Here is a 17,211-nt window from a genome sequence, read left to right as displayed (position 1 = left end):
CCTATCCAGATGTCCCGCTATTTCTTCCTTAATATGATAGTTTCAAGCATTTTCCCCACTACAGATGTTAAACTCACCGGCCTATAGTTACCTGCCTTTTGCCTGCCCCCTTTTTTAAACAGAGGCATTACATTAGCTGCTCTCCAATCCGCTGGTACCTCCCCAGAGTCCAGAGAATTTTGGTAGATTATAACAAATGCATCTGCTATAACTTCCGCCATCTCTTAATACCCTGGGATGCATTTCATCAGGACCAGGGGACTTGTCTACCTTGAGTCCCATTAGTCTGTCCAGCACTACCTCCCTAGTGATAGTGATCATCTCAAGGTCCTCCTTCCCACATTCCTATGACCAGCAATTTTTGGCATGGTTTTTGTGTCTTCTACAGTGAAGACGGAAGCAAAATAATTGTTTAAGGTCTCAGCCATTTCCACATTTCCCATTATTAAATCCCCCTTTTCATCTTCTAAGGGACCAACATTTACTTTAGTCACTCTTTTCCATTTTATATATCTGTAAAAGCTTTTACTATCTGTTTTTATGTTTTGCGCAAGTTTACCTTCGTAATTTATCTTCCCTTTCTTTATTGCTTTTTTAGTCATTCTTTGCTGTTGCTTAAAATCTTCCCAATCCTCTAGTTTCCCACTAACCTTGGCTACCTTATACGATTTGGTCTTTGATTTGATACTTTCCTTTATTTCCTTGGTTATCCACGGCTGGTTATCTCTTCTCTTGCCGCCCTTCTTTTTCACTGGAATATATTTTTGTTGCGCATTATGAAAGAGCTCCTTAAAAGTCCTCCACTGTTCCTCAATTGTGCCACCGTTTAGTCCTTGTTTCCAGTCTACTTTAGCCAACTCTGCCCTCATCCCACTGTAGTCCCCTTTGTTTAATCAAAGATCTGTTGGTATGAGATCAATTAACATAGCCCTGGGAATATGGTATAGCCACTCTTAAGCATGTAGTTCCTTGAGGTGGCAAATCATATCAAACAGATGTAAGCATTTGATGGAAATGTCTTAATCTTTCTTGCTTCTAACTGCAATTACCTTTAAACATATCCCAGGTGTAGGAAGCAATGTTGCAACACCGCAACAGGCCATTTGAGCTACCAAGTCTAAGCACAATCTCTTGCTTACTCCCCAAAGTTCCACTTTTTTCAAGCAACCTCTTTACATAGCAGAGAATTCCACATTCTAACCACATCCGGTATTAAAATAAAATTCGACCCCCCTTGAATTTGACACAAATTTGCACCCTTGTCACTGTATTCATTTCTTGTACTATGTAGGCTCGAAGACTGCACATCATTTACATGCCATTTCCATTTTTAAGAAGACACATTTTGAATAAACATTCAGAAATATACATCAACATTCAAATTTGTGTTCCTTTTCCATAAGTACTAGATGCAAAGAGAAAGAACATTACATTCTGTAGGAAACATGGCTTATGATAGCACCTTTTAAATTACAATGCTGAATTTTGGGAAAGCTCAAAAGGTTAGTGTTGGATTTCTGGAAAGACTGATGAAAAATTCTCAGATGAGACAACCAAAGGACCCCTATAACTGGCAGCCGTTTAATGTTAGCAACTGGCATCAGGTGAATCCAGATTTTTCAACGTTACCTGTATGGATGTCTGGGAAGACAAGAAATATTTAGGAGAGTCTCAAGGAAGACTCTGCTTTTCCAGTTTACATGTCGGTATTGTAAGAAAACATGTTTTGCTATTGTCAAAAGAAATACCTGTAGTAGACTGCATATTATTTATTTTCTTGCCATGATTACAGTATCCAATATATAGAGAAATGGAGGTCAGATTTATCACAAAAATTTACCTCAATTTGCTACTCCAAACTACTCACCCAGAGATGGATCTAAAGCTGCTTCGAATTTAGTTAAATGCCAGTATAAATTGGTAGTCCATTTACGATCTAATTTACCTTGTATCAAAGACACAATTTGTTTACTTGTCCGCTCAAAATGTGCTACTTTCTTTCCTACTGCCAAATGTCCTGTTACCAGTATTACATTTTTTTTTAAATCAAGTGTCTACATGCAAATTGTCATACTTGCATATTCTATAGGTTTCTGCTGATGCTTTTGTAAGTAAATGAACTCTCAGTATAGAACTGAGGCATATAGACGAGGAAGGTTCCAGTTTTAATTCATGGTCCGTGCCAAAGTATCTGATCGCAACTAGGGCAATGATATGGTCTTCATCATCTGAGCTAGAGTGGAATTGAAGAATAAATCATCCAGGAGATCCTGTTACAAATTGCTATTCAGTAACGATCTGCTCAGAAGTGAGTGTCTGTAGACACTATGCAAGGATATGATGGGTTTTATCTGTAATGCCCCACTCCAACATTCAAATGAAGAGGAGCTACTAGAGTAGGATCATATTCCAACACGAGTTACCACCTGCAGAAGATATGGGGAGAAAATTGGAAAACTCTTTTCCAAAAAACAATGTAACCATCAGCTGTATATGAATGGGGCAACTTCACTCCGATGCCTTTCCAGTGTGTATTAATGATAGGCAAGTTTGGTTACAAAACTACACATAGTTGCAGTGGGTAAGAATGAAAAATAAATCCCATTCCATCCATCTCGGTCCATATACAAGACCCTCAGGTAATTTTATCCTCTGCCTCCCTGCAAGCTCAATTTATGCATCTCTGTTCCCCCTTAAATCCAAGGCCTGACATTTTATTTTTGAAAAATGAGCAAAGTATTCATTGCAGTCTATTCCTCATGCTTACAAAAGTGTGAAGTAATTACATTTATCCCACCAATTCTTTACCACAGTCACGTTCTCTTTGTTCATTGCAAACAGCATTGATTTGAATTCTCATGCACTATTTCAAGAGTCACTAGGTTTAAGAAAACTGGAGAAAAAGATTGGAGCAGTAATGATCTCTCTAATTGTGTTTAGTAGACTTTGTAAATATGATGAGAGTTAATGAAAAGGTCAGAGGCAGAATATCAATGCCGTGTTAATGTTCACGTTTTTATTAGAATTTGGCTAGGTTACATGTATAATTGGAAAGACAACCACATGTTGGGGCTATTCTAAGCCGAGAAGGAAATTTGAGGATGATTAACCTGTACAACAGGAATCCAGAGGAGGTAGTGGAGACCGATTCCTTCCAGTCCTTCCAGCAAGCTTTAGATGTATTTCTGGGAAGTGTGATTATCAGGATACATGGAAGATAAGAGCAAATTATTCGAGAAACAAAATTACATAAAATTACAGGAACAGAAACAGGCCATTCAGCCCAACTGGTCCATGCTGGTGCTTATGCTCCACATAAGCCTCCTCCCACCCTACTTCATCTTATCCCATCACTATATTCTGCTATTGCTTTCTCCTTGTACTTATCTAGCATCTTCTTAAATGCGCCTCAATTAGTCCATGTGTTAGTGAGTTCCACATTCTAACCACTGAGTAAAGAAGTTTCTCCTGAGTTCCCTACTTGATTTATTGCTGACTTTTATTTTTATGGCCCCTAGATTTGGACTCGCCCACAAGTAAAATCATTCTCTATGTCTACCATATTGAATCAATCCACAATCGCAAAGACCTCTATCAGGTCACCACTCAGTCTTATACTTTTCTAGAGCCATTACATATCCTACTGGAATCCCAATGCACTTCCCATTGGAGAGTTGAAGTTTGTGTCCTGGTCCATTTTATTCACATTAGATTTTTAAGTGACCAAACCCCAGGTCACCTTTTCCTTTCCTGTTCCAGAATGAACATCAAGTTTGGCAATGTGTGGATCTGGGACCTCTTGGAGCTTGCTGATCATATGGGGTTAGACAGAAAATTTTAAACCAAGGACTCATGAATTGGTTACAGACCTGTTTTTTGCCTCTCAGGAGGTGGGGTGGGGGGAGAGGGATGGTTAGTGTATGGGCATGAAATCAGCCAAAAGATGGGAGTGAGCACACAATGGCTGATTGTCTTTTTTTGGTCTGTACAGCAAAAAACATTTGGTTATATATTGCGGACAATGGCATATACCCGATAATTGTAAATGCATGTAACACCTACCATTTCCTCGCCACACCTCGGCCAAGTGGCAACCAATCTCACCAGGTTCTTTGCAGAATTCAACAACATCTCGACATGTTGTTTCTGGGGTTATGGGGACTTCTGTTAAACCCTGCTCATTGTTACTCAAGTACACAGTCAGTATCATCTGCAAAAAAATATATTTTAAACATTAGATTTATAGCATATTCCTTTTCTTGCTAATTTTCAGTAAATTGTTTCCTGAAGAATGCCATACTGTCATCAAATTAAAAAAATCAGAACGGATCAAATAAATGTTAGTACAAATAGAAAGTACAGCTAACAAATTTAGAAAAACTAAATCAGTACAGGGTACATGTAAAAAGTGGAATAATTTACCAATTTTTACAAAAAGTTAACTTAAACCTATTTTTAAAGCCAAAACAAAATTACTTTATTACACCGCAACATTCTCCTCTGAAGGGGCTGTGCTCACTTCAAATATTGTTAAAAAACCTCAACTGAACATAGTCCAAAAGCACAGCAAATATACATGTTAAAAAGCAAATCTCAGTGAAGATGTATGGTTTTAAATCGTGTAGTAACAAAGTTTAACAATATAATGCAATAGGAATGCACTTGTCCCAGCAATATTTTTGTATTGTGCAGAACCTGAACCTGCAGTATAACTATCGCAATGTTGCATCAGTAAACATTCAATCCCAGCTGAACCCACAAGTGTGTTCCAAAAGGAAATTTTTGCACTAGATTTAAAACAATGATGTCTACCAAATTTCCTAGTACATCTGTACAGCCACAAACAGCTGCACATTCTTCTTTCATGTGCTATGCAGATTGCTAATCATAGCACTGACGAACAAGATCAATTTATTTTATCATACACACAATTGTGTTATTAGCTGAGGCTGTCTTGCAATGGATTAGAGCAGTGGTTCTCAAAAAATATTTATTTAATAAAATCAAAATAGCCTCTCGCCCCAATAACTTTGGATATTGGGATCCGCAAGTCTGTTTGGTACATCATAATGTAGAATTTTTTGAAACTAAAAGTAAAAGTTAGTTTGAATTAATTTGTTATTATTGATCATTTTATCCTGAATTCTTATGTTGAATAATTTTCCCCCATCTATTCCTATCTTCTATTAAAAGTAGATTTAATGATGGTTGGAATTTATAGCAAATATAAAAAAATAACTTGGAATCAATGTAAATGAAAACAAAAACCTGATTTTCTATAATGGGCAGCCGAACAACACCACCAGTTTTACGCCAAGGTGGCAAGTTGACCCCAATGAATTGTCAATGAAAGGGGTCAAAAGGTAAATCACTATTCATCTGTCAACTGTAAAAGTGTAATATTTCCAGTAGAGGAACAATGTGACTTGTGCATTGATTACCAGAAACAAACAGTACTTGCATGTAGCTTCGGCAAAATACTTAACAAGTAATTTCAGTAACTTTGTGACAGAACAAAACTGCTGCATGTCACGAGAACTTTTAAGACGGCATACTAATTAGGTGAAAACTAAACCATATTCTACCGACTCTTATTAAAATGCCCTGCACACTTCAAAGACTGCACAAAATGCAAGATTCATCAGAAGACGAACAAAAACAAGACCACACACTGTTCAAAATCCTGCTTTGCCAAAGCATACAAAAACAGAAGTTCATGTTTATTTGGGAACATCGAAACATTAACTTGATGTTTGCAGATGTTTTGAAAGCAAGGTCAAACTATGCATTTAAATAACAAACATCCTGCAAAAGTTACATTAGTTTAAAGAATACCACATCACATACTTTACCTTGTCATGGTTGAAGTTCCCTTTATTCATGATATTAAGTTTTTGTCTAATTTTCTGAGACAGCCAAGAATTCTCTCTTGACTTAATTAAGCTCTGCAGCACCATTGTAACAAAACCAGTCATGTGCTTTGCATTAAGGATCTAATTTAAGAGAGAAAATAAAAATGGAGGGCGAAACAAAGCTGAACAAAAAAGTTCGAGTGAACTGGAATGGCGTTCCAAGGGAAAATAGTTTGTGTCTTTGTACTGGGCTCAAATGGTAATCAGTTTCACTGCATAAGCAGACGTCATTGAGTCCTTGTGATACGAGAATCAGCAGGCATACTTACAACTTTAGCACTGATAAGATGGCTCTAATAAAACAGGACAGAGTTTACCATTGACAGCAAGGGTATATCGAGTTCACCCTAATCTGATGTATACTTGTGCTGTCTATAGAAAAATTCTATACATTTTACTCAAGGGGAAAAATTCCAGATGGGAAATCACTGAGTTGATAGTATGTAATTTTGTAATATGCACCCCAAATGCAGAATGTTTATTCTACTGATCCAATTCTGTAGTTTACAGTTATATAACCAGACTCCAAAAAAAAACATGCACCACTCAGTGTGCAACCCCAATCCCACGGTATTAGGAGTGGGGATTCCCCTACTTGGTTTAAAAATGCAACACATTTTGATGTACCATTTTTTTTTAAAGTTGACATAGCTTCCATCTTTAAATACGTGCAATAGGTTACACTTGTCAATTACAAACAACTTGCATTTATATAGCACCTCGACTGCAGTAAAATGTCTCAAGACGCTTCACAGGAGCGTAATCAAATAAAATTTGACACGGAGTCACATAAATTGATTGAATTTTTTGAGGTGGTAACAAGGGAGGTGATGAGGGTAGTGCGTTTGATGTAGTCTACATGGATTTTAGCAAGGTTTTTTGACAAGATTCCACATGGCAGACTGCTCAAAAAATTAAAAGCCCATGGAACCCAAGGGAAAGTGGCAAGTTGGATCAAAAATTGGTCCAGTGGCAGGAAGCAAAGAGTAATGATTGATGGAAGGCTTTTTCCCGTGGGGTTCTGCAGGACACAGTACTAGGTCCCTTGCTTTTTGTGTTATACATCAATGATTTAGACTTCAATGTAGGGGGCATGATTAAGAAGTTTGAAGATGACACAAAAACTGGTTGTGTGTTTGATAGTGAGGAAGCAAGCTGCAGACCACAGGAAGATATCAAAAGGACTGGACAGGTAGACAAAGTGGCAAATGGAATTCAATTCAGGGAGTGGTGGGAGGTAATGCATTTGGGGAGAGCAATGCAAGGGAACACACAATAAATGGTAGGATAACTAGTGTAAGGGAAAAAAGAGGGACCTTGGAGTGTATGTCCACAGATCCCTGAAGGTAGGACAAGTCGATAAAGTGGTTAAGGCGGCATACGACAAAGGGTCATCGACCTGAAACGTCAACTCTGTTTCTCTCTCCACATATGCTGCCCAACCGGATAAGTATTTCCGGCAATTTCTTTTTTCAGATTTTCAGCATCCGCAGTATTTTGCTTTTGTACGTGATACCTCAAGAGCAAGTTTGTTATACTAGAATTGTACAAAACACCACTTAGGCCACAGCTAGAGCACGACATACAGTTCTGGTCACCACATTACAGGAAAGATGTGATTGAATCTCCTGTACCCTCTCTAGTGCAAACCCAAGACCATAAGAATTAGCAGGAGGCGGCCATTTGGCCCCTCAAACCTGCTCAGTCTTCAACAAGATCATGGCTGATCTATCTCCACTTTCATGCACCATCCCCGTATCCTTTGATTCCCTTAATATTCAAAAATCTATCGATTCCGGTCTTGAATATACTAAAACGACTGAGCATCCACTGCCCTCTAGCATACAGAAATCCAAAAATTCACCACCCCGAGTGAAGAAGTGTATCAACTCAATCCTAAATGGCCAACCCCTTATTCTGAGACTGTGACCCCTAGTTCTAGACTCCCGAGCCAGGGGAACATCCTCCCTGCATCTACCCGGTCAAGCCCTGTAAGAATAGTTTATGTTTCATAGAAACATAGAAAATAGGTGCAGGAGTAGGCCATTTGGCCCTTCGAGCCTGCACCTCCATTCAATAAGATCATGGCTGATCATTCCCTCAGTACCCCTTTCCTGCTTTCTCTCTAATATGTCCTTAGTATACAGTACAAATGCACACGAGGCCCATACTAGAGAGGTAGTCACTCTGTGACCAGTCCTTTATTAGCCAGCACTGAAGTGCTGAAGATGGGTGGAGCTTCCCCTTTTATACCTGAAATTCCAGGTTAGGAGTGTCTCCCACAAGTTCACCACCTAGTGGTCAGTGTTCTCAGTGTACAACTTGGGTCAGTTTATACATAGATTACAATGACAGTAGACTACATGACAGTCTCCATACCCCTTGATCCCCTTAGCCGTACGGGCCAGATCAAACTCCCTCTTGAACATATCCAATGAACTGGCATCAACAACTCTGTAGCAGGGAATTCCACAGGTTAACAACTCTGAGTGAAGATGTTTCTCATCTCAATCCTAAATGGCCTACCCCTTATCCTAAGACTGTGTCCCCTGGTTCTGGACTTCCAACATCGGGAACATTCTTCCCGCATCTAACCAGTCCAGTCCCATCAGAATCTTAAGTTTCAATGAGATCCCCGCTCATCCTTCTAAACTTCAGTGAATAAAGGCCCAGTTGATCCAGTCTCTCCTCATGTGTCAGTCCAGCCATCCCTGGAATCAGTCTGGTGAACCTTCGCTGCACTCCCTCAAGAGCAAGAACGTTCTTCCTCAGATTGGGAGACCAAAACTGATCACAATATTCCAGGTGAGGCCTCACCAAGGCCCTGTAGAACTGCAGCAAGACCTCCCTGCTCCTATACTCAAACCCCCTAGGTATGAAGGCCAACATACCATTTGCCTTCACCGCCTGCTGTACCTGCATTCCAACTTTCAATGACTGATGTACCATGACATCCAGGTCTTGTTGCACCTCCCCTTTTCCTAACCTGCCGCCATTCAGATAATATTCTGCCTTCGTGTTTTTGCCCCCAAAATGGATAACCTCATTTATCCACATTATACTGCATCTGCCATGCATTTGCCCACTCATCGAACCTGTCCAAGTCACCCTGCAGCCTCTTAGCATCCTCTCTCAGCGCCACCTAGTTTAGTGTCATCTGCAAACTTGAGATATTACACTCAATTCCATCATCGAAATCATTAATGTTAAAGAGCTGTGGTCCCAGCACGGAGCCCTGCGGCACTCCACTAGTTACTGCCTGCCATTCTGAAAAGGACCTGTTTATCCCAACTCTCTGCCAACCAGTTCTCCATCCAAGTTAGTAAATTACCCCCAATTCCATGCGCTTTGATTTTGCACATCAATCTCTTGTGCGAGACCTTGTCAAAAGCTTTTTGAAAGTCCAAATACACCACATACACTGGTTCTCCCTTGTCCCCTCTGCTAGTTACATCCTCAAAAAATTCCAGAAGATTCATCAAGCACGATTTCCCTTTCATAAATCCATGCTGACTTGGACCGATCTCATCACTGCTTTCCAAATGCACTGCTATTTCATCCTTAATGATCGATTCCAACATTTTCCCCACTACTGATGTCAGGCTAACCGGTCTATAATTACCCACTTTCTCTCTCCCTCCTTTTTTTAAGAAGTGGTGTTACATTAGCTACCTTCCAGTCCATAGGAACTGATCCAGAGTCGATAGACTGTTGGAAAATAATCACCAATGCATCCACTATTTCTAGGGCCACTTCCTTAAGTACTCTGGGATGCAGACATCAGGCCCCAGGGATTTATCAGCCTTCAATCCCATCAATTTCCCCAACACAATTTCCCACCTAATAAAGATATCCTTCAGTTCCTCCTCACTAGACCCACTGTCCTAGTACATTCGGAAGGTTATTTGTGTCTTCACGACCGAAGTATTTGTTCAATTGGTCTGCCATTTCTTTGTTCCCCATTATAAATTCACCTGAATCCGACTGCAAGGGACCTACGTTTGTCTTCACTAATCTTTTTCTCTTCACACATCAAACAGGAAATTATGGGTGCATGCAATAAGGGTGCAGCAGTTATAATGGGTGACTTTAATATGCACATAGATTGGGCTAACCAAACTGGAAGCAATACGGTGGAAGAGGATTTCCTGGAGTGCATAAGGGATGGTTTTCTAGACCAATATGTCGAAGAACCAACTAGGGGAGAGGCCATCTTAGACTGGGTGTTGTGTGATGAGAGAGGATTAATTAGCAATCTCGTTGTGCGAGGCCCCTTGGGGAAGAGTGACCATAATATGGTGGAATTCTGCATTAGGATGGAGAATGAAACAGTTAATTCAGAGACCATAGTCCAGAACTTAAAGAAGGGTAACTTTGAAGGTATGAGGCGTGAATTGGCTAGGATTGATTGGCGAATGATACTTGAGGGGTTGACTGTGAATGGGCAATGGCAGACATTTAGAGACCGCATGGATGAACTACAACAATTGTACATTCCTGTCTGGCATAAAAATAAAAAAGCGAAGGTGGCTCAACTGTGGCTATCAAGGGAAATCAGGGATAGTATTAAAGCCAAGGAAGTGGCATACAAATTGGCCAGAAATAGCAGCGAACCCAGAGACTGGGAGAAATTTAGAACTCAGCAGAGGAGGACGAAGGGTTTGATTAGGGCAGGGAAAATAGAGTACGAGAGGAAGCTTGCAGGGAACATTAAGACGGATTACAAAAGTTTCTATAGATATGTAAAGAGAAAAAGGTTAGTAAAGACAAATGTAGGTCCCCTGGAGTCAGAATCAGGGGCAGTCATAACAGGGAACAAAGAAATGGCGGACCAATTGAACAAGTACTTTGGTTCGGTATTCACTGAGGAGGACACTAACAACATTCCGGATATAAGAAGGGTCAGAGGGTCTAGTAAGGAGGAGGAACTGAGGGAAATCCTTATTAGTCAGGAAATTGTGTTGGGGAAATTGATGGGATTGAGGGCCGATAAATCTCCAGGGCCTGATGGACTGCATCCCAGAGTACTTAAAGGAGGTGGCCTTGGAAATAGCGGATGCATTGACAGTCATTTTCCAGAATTCTATTGACTCTGGATCAGTTCCTATGGAGTGGAGGGTAGCCAATGTAACCCCACTTTTTAAAAAAGGAGGGAGAGAAAAAACAGGGAATTATAGACCGGTCAGCCTGACCTCAGTAGTGGGTAAGATGATGGAATCAATTATTAAGAATGTCATAGCAGCACATTTGGAAAGAGGGGACATGATAGGTCCAAGTCAGCATGGATTTGTGAAAGGGAAATCATGCTCGACAAATCTTCTGGAATTTTTTTTAGTATGTTTCCAGTAGAGTGGACAAGGGAGAACCATTTGATGTGGTATATTTGGACTTTCAGAAGGCTTTCGACAAGGTTCCACACAAGAGATTAATGTGCAAAGTTAAAGCACATGGGATTGGGGGTAGTGTGCTGACATGGATTGAGAAATGGTTGTCAGACAGGAAGCAAAGAGTAGGAGTAAATGGGTACTTTTCAGAATGGCAGGCGGTGACTAGTGGGGTCCCGCAAGGTTCTGTGCTGGGGTCCCAGCTGTTTACACTGTATATTAATGATTTAGACGAGGGGATTAAATGTAGTATCTCCAAATTTGCAGATGACACTAAGTTAGGTGGCAGTGAGAGCTGCGAGGAGGATGCTATGAGGCTGCAGAGCGACTTGGATAGGTTAGGTGAGTGGGCAAATGCATGGCAGATGAAGTATAATGTGGATAAATGTGAGGTTGTCCACTTTGGTGGTAAAAACAGAGAGACAGACTATTATCTGAATGGTGTCAGATTAGGAAAAGGGGAAGTGCAACGAGACCTGGGTGTCATGGTACATCAGTCATTGAAGGTTGGCATGCAGGTACAGCGTGCGATTAAGAAAGCAAATGGCATGTTGGCCTTCATAGCGAGGGGATTTGAGTGCAGGGGCAGGGAGGTGTTGCTACAGTTGTACAGGGCCTTGGTGAGGCCACACCTGGAGTATTGTGTACAGTTTTGGTCTCCTAACCTGAGGAAGGACATTCTTGTTGGAGTGCAGCGAAGGTTCACCAGACTGATTCCCGGGATGGCGGGACTGACCTATCAAGAAAGACTGAATCAACTGGGCTTGTATTCACTGGAGTTCAGAAGAATGAGGGGGACCTTATAGAAACGTTTAAAATTCTGACAGGTTTACACAGGTTAGATGCAGGAAGAATGTTCCCAATGTTGGGGAAGTCCAGAACCAGGGGTCACAGTCTAAGGATAAGGGGTAAGCCATTTAGGACTGAGATGAGGAGAAACTTCTTCACCCAGAGAGTGGTGAACCTGTGGAATTCTCTACCACAGAAAGTTGTTGAGGCCAATTCACTAAATATATTCAAAAAGGAGTTAGATGTAGTCCTTACTACTAAGGGGATCAAGGGGTATGGCAAGAAAGCAGGAATGGGGTACTGAAGTTGCATGTTCAGCCATGAACTCATTGAATGGCGGTGCAGGCTAGAAGGGCCAAATGGCCTACTCCTGCACCTATTTTCTATGTTTCTATGTTTCACATATTTATAGAAGCTTTTGCAGTCAGTTTTTATGTTCCCTGCAAGCTTCCTCTCATACTCCATTTTCCCCCTCTTAATTAAACCTTTAGTCCTCCTCTGCTGAATTCTAAATTTCTCCCAGTCCTCAGGTTTGTTGCTTTTTCTAGCCAATTTATATGCCTCTTCCTTGGTTTTAACACTATCCTTAATTTCCCTTGTTAGCCACAGTTGAGCCACCTTCCCAGTTTTATTTTTACTCCAGACAGGGATGTACAATTGCTGAAGTTCATCCATGTGATTTCAAATGTTTGCCATTGCATATCCACCATCAACCCTTTAAGTATCCTTTGCCAGTTTATTGTAGCCAATTCACACCTCATACCGTCTAAGTTACCTTTCCTTAAGTTCAGGACACTAGTTTCCAAATTAACTGTGTCACTTCATCGTAATAAAGAATTCTATCATCTTGTGGTCACTCTTCCCCAAGGGGCCTTACACAACAAGATTGCTAATTAGTCCCTTCTCATTACACATCACCCAGTCTAGGATGACCAGTTCCCTAGTTGGTTCCTCGACATATTGGTCGAGAAAACCATCCCTAATACACTCCAGGAAATCCTCCTCCACCGCATTGCTACCAGTTTGATTAGCCCAATCAACATGTAGATTAAAGTCGCCCATGATAACGGCTGTACCTTTATTGCACACATCCCTTATTTCTTGTTTGATGCTGTCCCCAACCTCACTACTATTGTTTGGTGGTCTGTACACAACTCCCACTAGCGTTTTCTGCCCTTTGGTATTCCGCAGTTCCACCCATACCAATTCCACAACACCCAGGCTAATGTCCCTCCTTACTATTGCATCAATTTCCTCTTTAACCAGCAACGCCACCACACCTCCTTTTCTCCTCTGCCTATACTTCCTGAATGTTGAATACCCCTGGATGTGGAGTTCCCAGCCTTGGTCACCCTCGAGCCATGTCTCCGTGATGCCAATTACATCATATCCGTTAACTGCTGTCTGCGCAGTTAATTCATCCACCTTATTCCGAATACTCCTCACATTGAGGCACAGAGACTTCAGGCTTGTCTTTTTAACACACTTTGTCCCTTTAAAATTTTGCTGTAATGTGGCCTTTTGTTTTTTGCCTTGGGGTTCTCTGCCCTCCACTTTTACTATTCTCCTTTCTATCTTTTGCTTCTGCCTCCATTTTATTTCCCTCTGTCTTCCTGCATAGGTTCCCATCCCCATTTTGCAGGGGGATGACCGCAGGAGACCCCTGCACTACCTCCCTTGCACTGCTCTTCCTGTTAGTCACCCATTTACTATCTGGGCGTGTTGTACCCTTTACCTGCGGTAAGACCAACTCGCTAAACGTGCTATTCACGTCATTCTCAGCATCGTGGATGCTCCAGAGTTCATCCACCCGCAGCTCCAGTGCTGCAATGCGGTCAGTCAGGAGCTGGAGGCGGATGCACTTCCTGCACACAGTCGTCAGGAACTCCGGAAGCGTCCCTGACTTCCCACATAGTACAGGAGGAGCATAACATGTCCAAGCTCTCCTGCCATGACTTACCCCTTAGATAAATTTAATTTGGCAATAATACTAAAGGTTACTTGCTGATACCAATCACCAGCCAATCACTTACCCCCTCGGCTGGGACGTCACCTTTCGATTTCTTTCTTCTACTTTTTTGCCTTCTCTAGCAGGTGCAGCTGCACCTGCTAGCCTTTATAGGCCTCACCAACACCCCGAACTCCCGCCTCTGCTCTGCCACTGGGCCTTTATAGGCCTCACCAATGCCCTGAACTCCTGCCTCTCCGGATGTTGCGAGGACTGGAGAATTTTAGCTATGTGGAAATATTGGATAGGCTGGGGTTGTTTTCTTTGGAGCAGAGAGGAGACTTGAGTGAGGTCTATAAAATTATGAGGGGCCTTGATAAGAGTGGATAGGAAGGACCTATTTCCCACAGCAGAGAAGTCAATAACCTTGGGGCATAGATTTAAAGTAATTGGTAGAAGGATTAGGAGAGAAGAACAACTTTTTTCACCCAGAAGGTGGTGGGGATCTGAAACTCACTGCCTGAAAGGGTGGTAGAGGCAGAAACCCTCATTGCATTTAAAGTGCACTTAAAGTGCCATAACCTAAAAGGCTACAGCCCAAGAGCTGGAAAGTGGGATTCGGCTGGATAGCTCTTTCAGCCGGCAGACAGACAACGGGTAGAATGGTCTCCTCCTGTGCCATAAATTTCTATGATCTATAATTCTACAATAAGGAGTTATTAGGCTAGAAAGAGGTAGGTTTTAATGAGCATCTTTAAGTAGGAAAGACATGCACAGAAGTTTAGGGAGGAAATTCCAGAGCTTTAGATTTACTCAAGCACAATATTATACAATTGGAGTATTTTCAGAAGTATGCAATATATATCCAAGTGGAGACTTATGAGGACCAATAGTGTGAACTGGAAACATGACATTGGGCTGCAGCCAGTAGTTTCAGTTCAGAAGTGTCCAATAACTTTTTTAATGAAGGCCTGCTTTGTTTACTTGGCAATGAATTGCATTCCTCACATGAAATTATAAGCTGAATAAGTTACATTGCAAGTCAGAAGATTACCAGCCCTCACTAGCAAGATTTGAAAAACACGCAGGGACTCAGACTTGTCAGAGTCATGGAATTAATTCTAAAAAATGTACACATTATCTTTTCACTCCTGCACTATAGTTTTAATTATGGAAGAATAACTGTCGAAACAGGCAGATTTACAGAAATTCTTCTTGTGTTGTGGCAGTCTTATGTTGGTTTGCAGCAGTCTTTATTTAACCGCAGTGTACTCGGGATGCTTGTGAGCTTGATCGAAGACTACAATACTTGCTTCTCGGATACAGGCGCTAACTGAGGTCAAGTCCAGGAAGTATAATCAGATTTCATAGGAGGCTTTACTATCAGATAATATGTCATCTGCAAATCACGTGGCCTCCACTTGAAAGCTCACTACATGGACACAGATGATATTCAAAACTCACTAGAGCAAGAGACTCAAACTTCAAAACTATAACAAATTAAATTTTTGTTCTCATTCAACACTAAGGAATGGAGATTTCCCACTTTTTGCATCCATTGTTAACACACTGCTTCCCCCACCCCGATAACTAATTGAGATAACTCAAGTAAATGATTAAAACACAGACAGGCACAGGTACACAATAGAAGGAAACACGAGTCTCATGCTCAGTTGTAGACTTAGAACACACCCACAAACAAACTACACAGAGAAGCACATAGGCCCTTCACTGCATTATTTAATGTAAACAGACATAGATGCAGGCATACACAGACAAATTTGTACAGTGGTACACTGATGTATACATTAAGGCACATTCCGATCCCAAAATCTTCTATTCTTCACCCCACCCAAGAACATAATTTCAGTCAAACGTGCTTTTTAAATCTGTTTCATTGGCATAGATTTTTCTCATGAGGATTTGAATAAATGGAGTGTGTAAAATACTAGACCGTCATATAACATTCAATGAATGCAATAATCAATTGTTACATTAGAAAAGACCAGCAAGGATCTGGGACATTCTATGGTTTATAAAGCATTTTCTTTGTAACTATGCCAAATATGCCATCATTAAAAATAATCAAAGGGTTGCCATATGGTCAGCTTTTGAAAGCAACTCACTTGTTCAGATTGTAGCCCTAGACTAAAAATTAACTGATGTAAATCTCTTGATACAATAGAAACCAAAATGAAAAGAAAGTTTATAAAGCTGTACATTCAGGCTTCATTACAAAAAAAAAAGCAATTTCAAAATCAGTGCAATGATATTTCTTGCATTAATTCATCATACTTGCAAATACTATGCAAAAATTGTATGTACAACAAAGATTATTTTGTGGTTCATGAAAACCAACCTATTCTACTACTTTTGAAATGCCTGCTTTATTTGGGAGATAAATGGAACACTTCAGAATTCAGTGAAGATAGACCAACTTGTAAGGCCCCGTACCTACAGCATGCAATATTGATTAATTCACTTCCCAAAGAAAAATGCAATTAAAACTTGGAACAATTATTGAAGTCCATTTATATTACTCTTGGAGCAGTTACATGGAACCATCATGTAGAACCCACAAGATTAACAGCTGTGAATAAAAACAAAGCTGAAAAAAGATTGCACCCATGATATATGAACAGATGTACAAGTTCAATGTGAAAGTTTCAATTTGGACATGACTGTAAATATATTAAGCATAGTTTAGTTGGAGAAAATTAAGCCAATTTTCTTTTGGAAACTAATTAAGCAAGCTTGCATCACACATTGCTGTTAGCAGCCTATTATGTTTTCCCAGTCTACAATATAGCTTTATATACTTTTGTTATGCTCAACCCCTCCGCTGATTCAGATATCACATGGCTTGTCTGACATCCAGTGCTGGATGAGTGAAAATTTATTTCAACTAAAATCACCATCATAGGCGGTCCCTCGAACGAGGAGGACTTGCTTCCACACTGATGTTTCAATGAAGGACCTGATATTCCAGTCCTGACATCCAATTGAAGGGGTGGAAGATGCCTGCGCGTGGATTTTAACGTGTGGTGACCATTGCACATCAGCTACCACACAGGCTTGACAGAGCTAGGTTTTTGTCCAGTGGCAAGGGTTAACCAGGACGACTGGAGACCTGCTCTGCTGTGCACACATATCAGTGTGGGCTGGCCCGTGCTGCCCC

General features: G+C 40.8%; 1 protein-coding gene across 15 annotated transcripts in view; it reads right to left on the bottom strand.

Annotated features, from left to right (window-relative positions):
* ppp1r13bb (protein phosphatase 1, regulatory subunit 13Bb) overlaps nt 1-17,211 on the bottom strand; it is a 148,859-nt gene that overhangs the window by 107,799 nt on the left and 23,849 nt on the right. For 9 of the 15 annotated variants that reach the window (XM_070879287.1, XM_070879301.1, XM_070879290.1 and 6 more), the window contains exons 1-3: nt 5,853-6,051; nt 4,063-4,210; nt 3,111-3,185 (exon numbers count right to left, since the gene is read on the bottom strand). In XM_070879287.1, the coding sequence (XP_070735388.1) occupies nt 3,111-3,185; nt 4,063-4,210; nt 5,853-5,975 (346 nt within the window). In that variant the 5' untranslated portion in view covers nt 5,976-6,051. Of the gene's footprint in view, nt 1-3,110; nt 3,186-4,062; nt 4,211-5,852; nt 6,052-17,211 lie in introns of those variants that run through there. The other 6 variants (XM_070879295.1, XM_070879297.1, XM_070879298.1 and 3 more) reach the window with 2 other exon arrangements.

This window comes from Pristiophorus japonicus, chromosome 4 (assembly GCF_044704955.1).
Source record: "Pristiophorus japonicus isolate sPriJap1 chromosome 4, sPriJap1.hap1, whole genome shotgun sequence".
Lineage (NCBI taxonomy): Eukaryota > Metazoa > Chordata > Chondrichthyes > Pristiophoridae > Pristiophorus > Pristiophorus japonicus.
The sequence above is the reverse complement of the archived record's forward strand: the minus strand, read 5'-3'. Positions and strand labels throughout refer to the sequence as shown.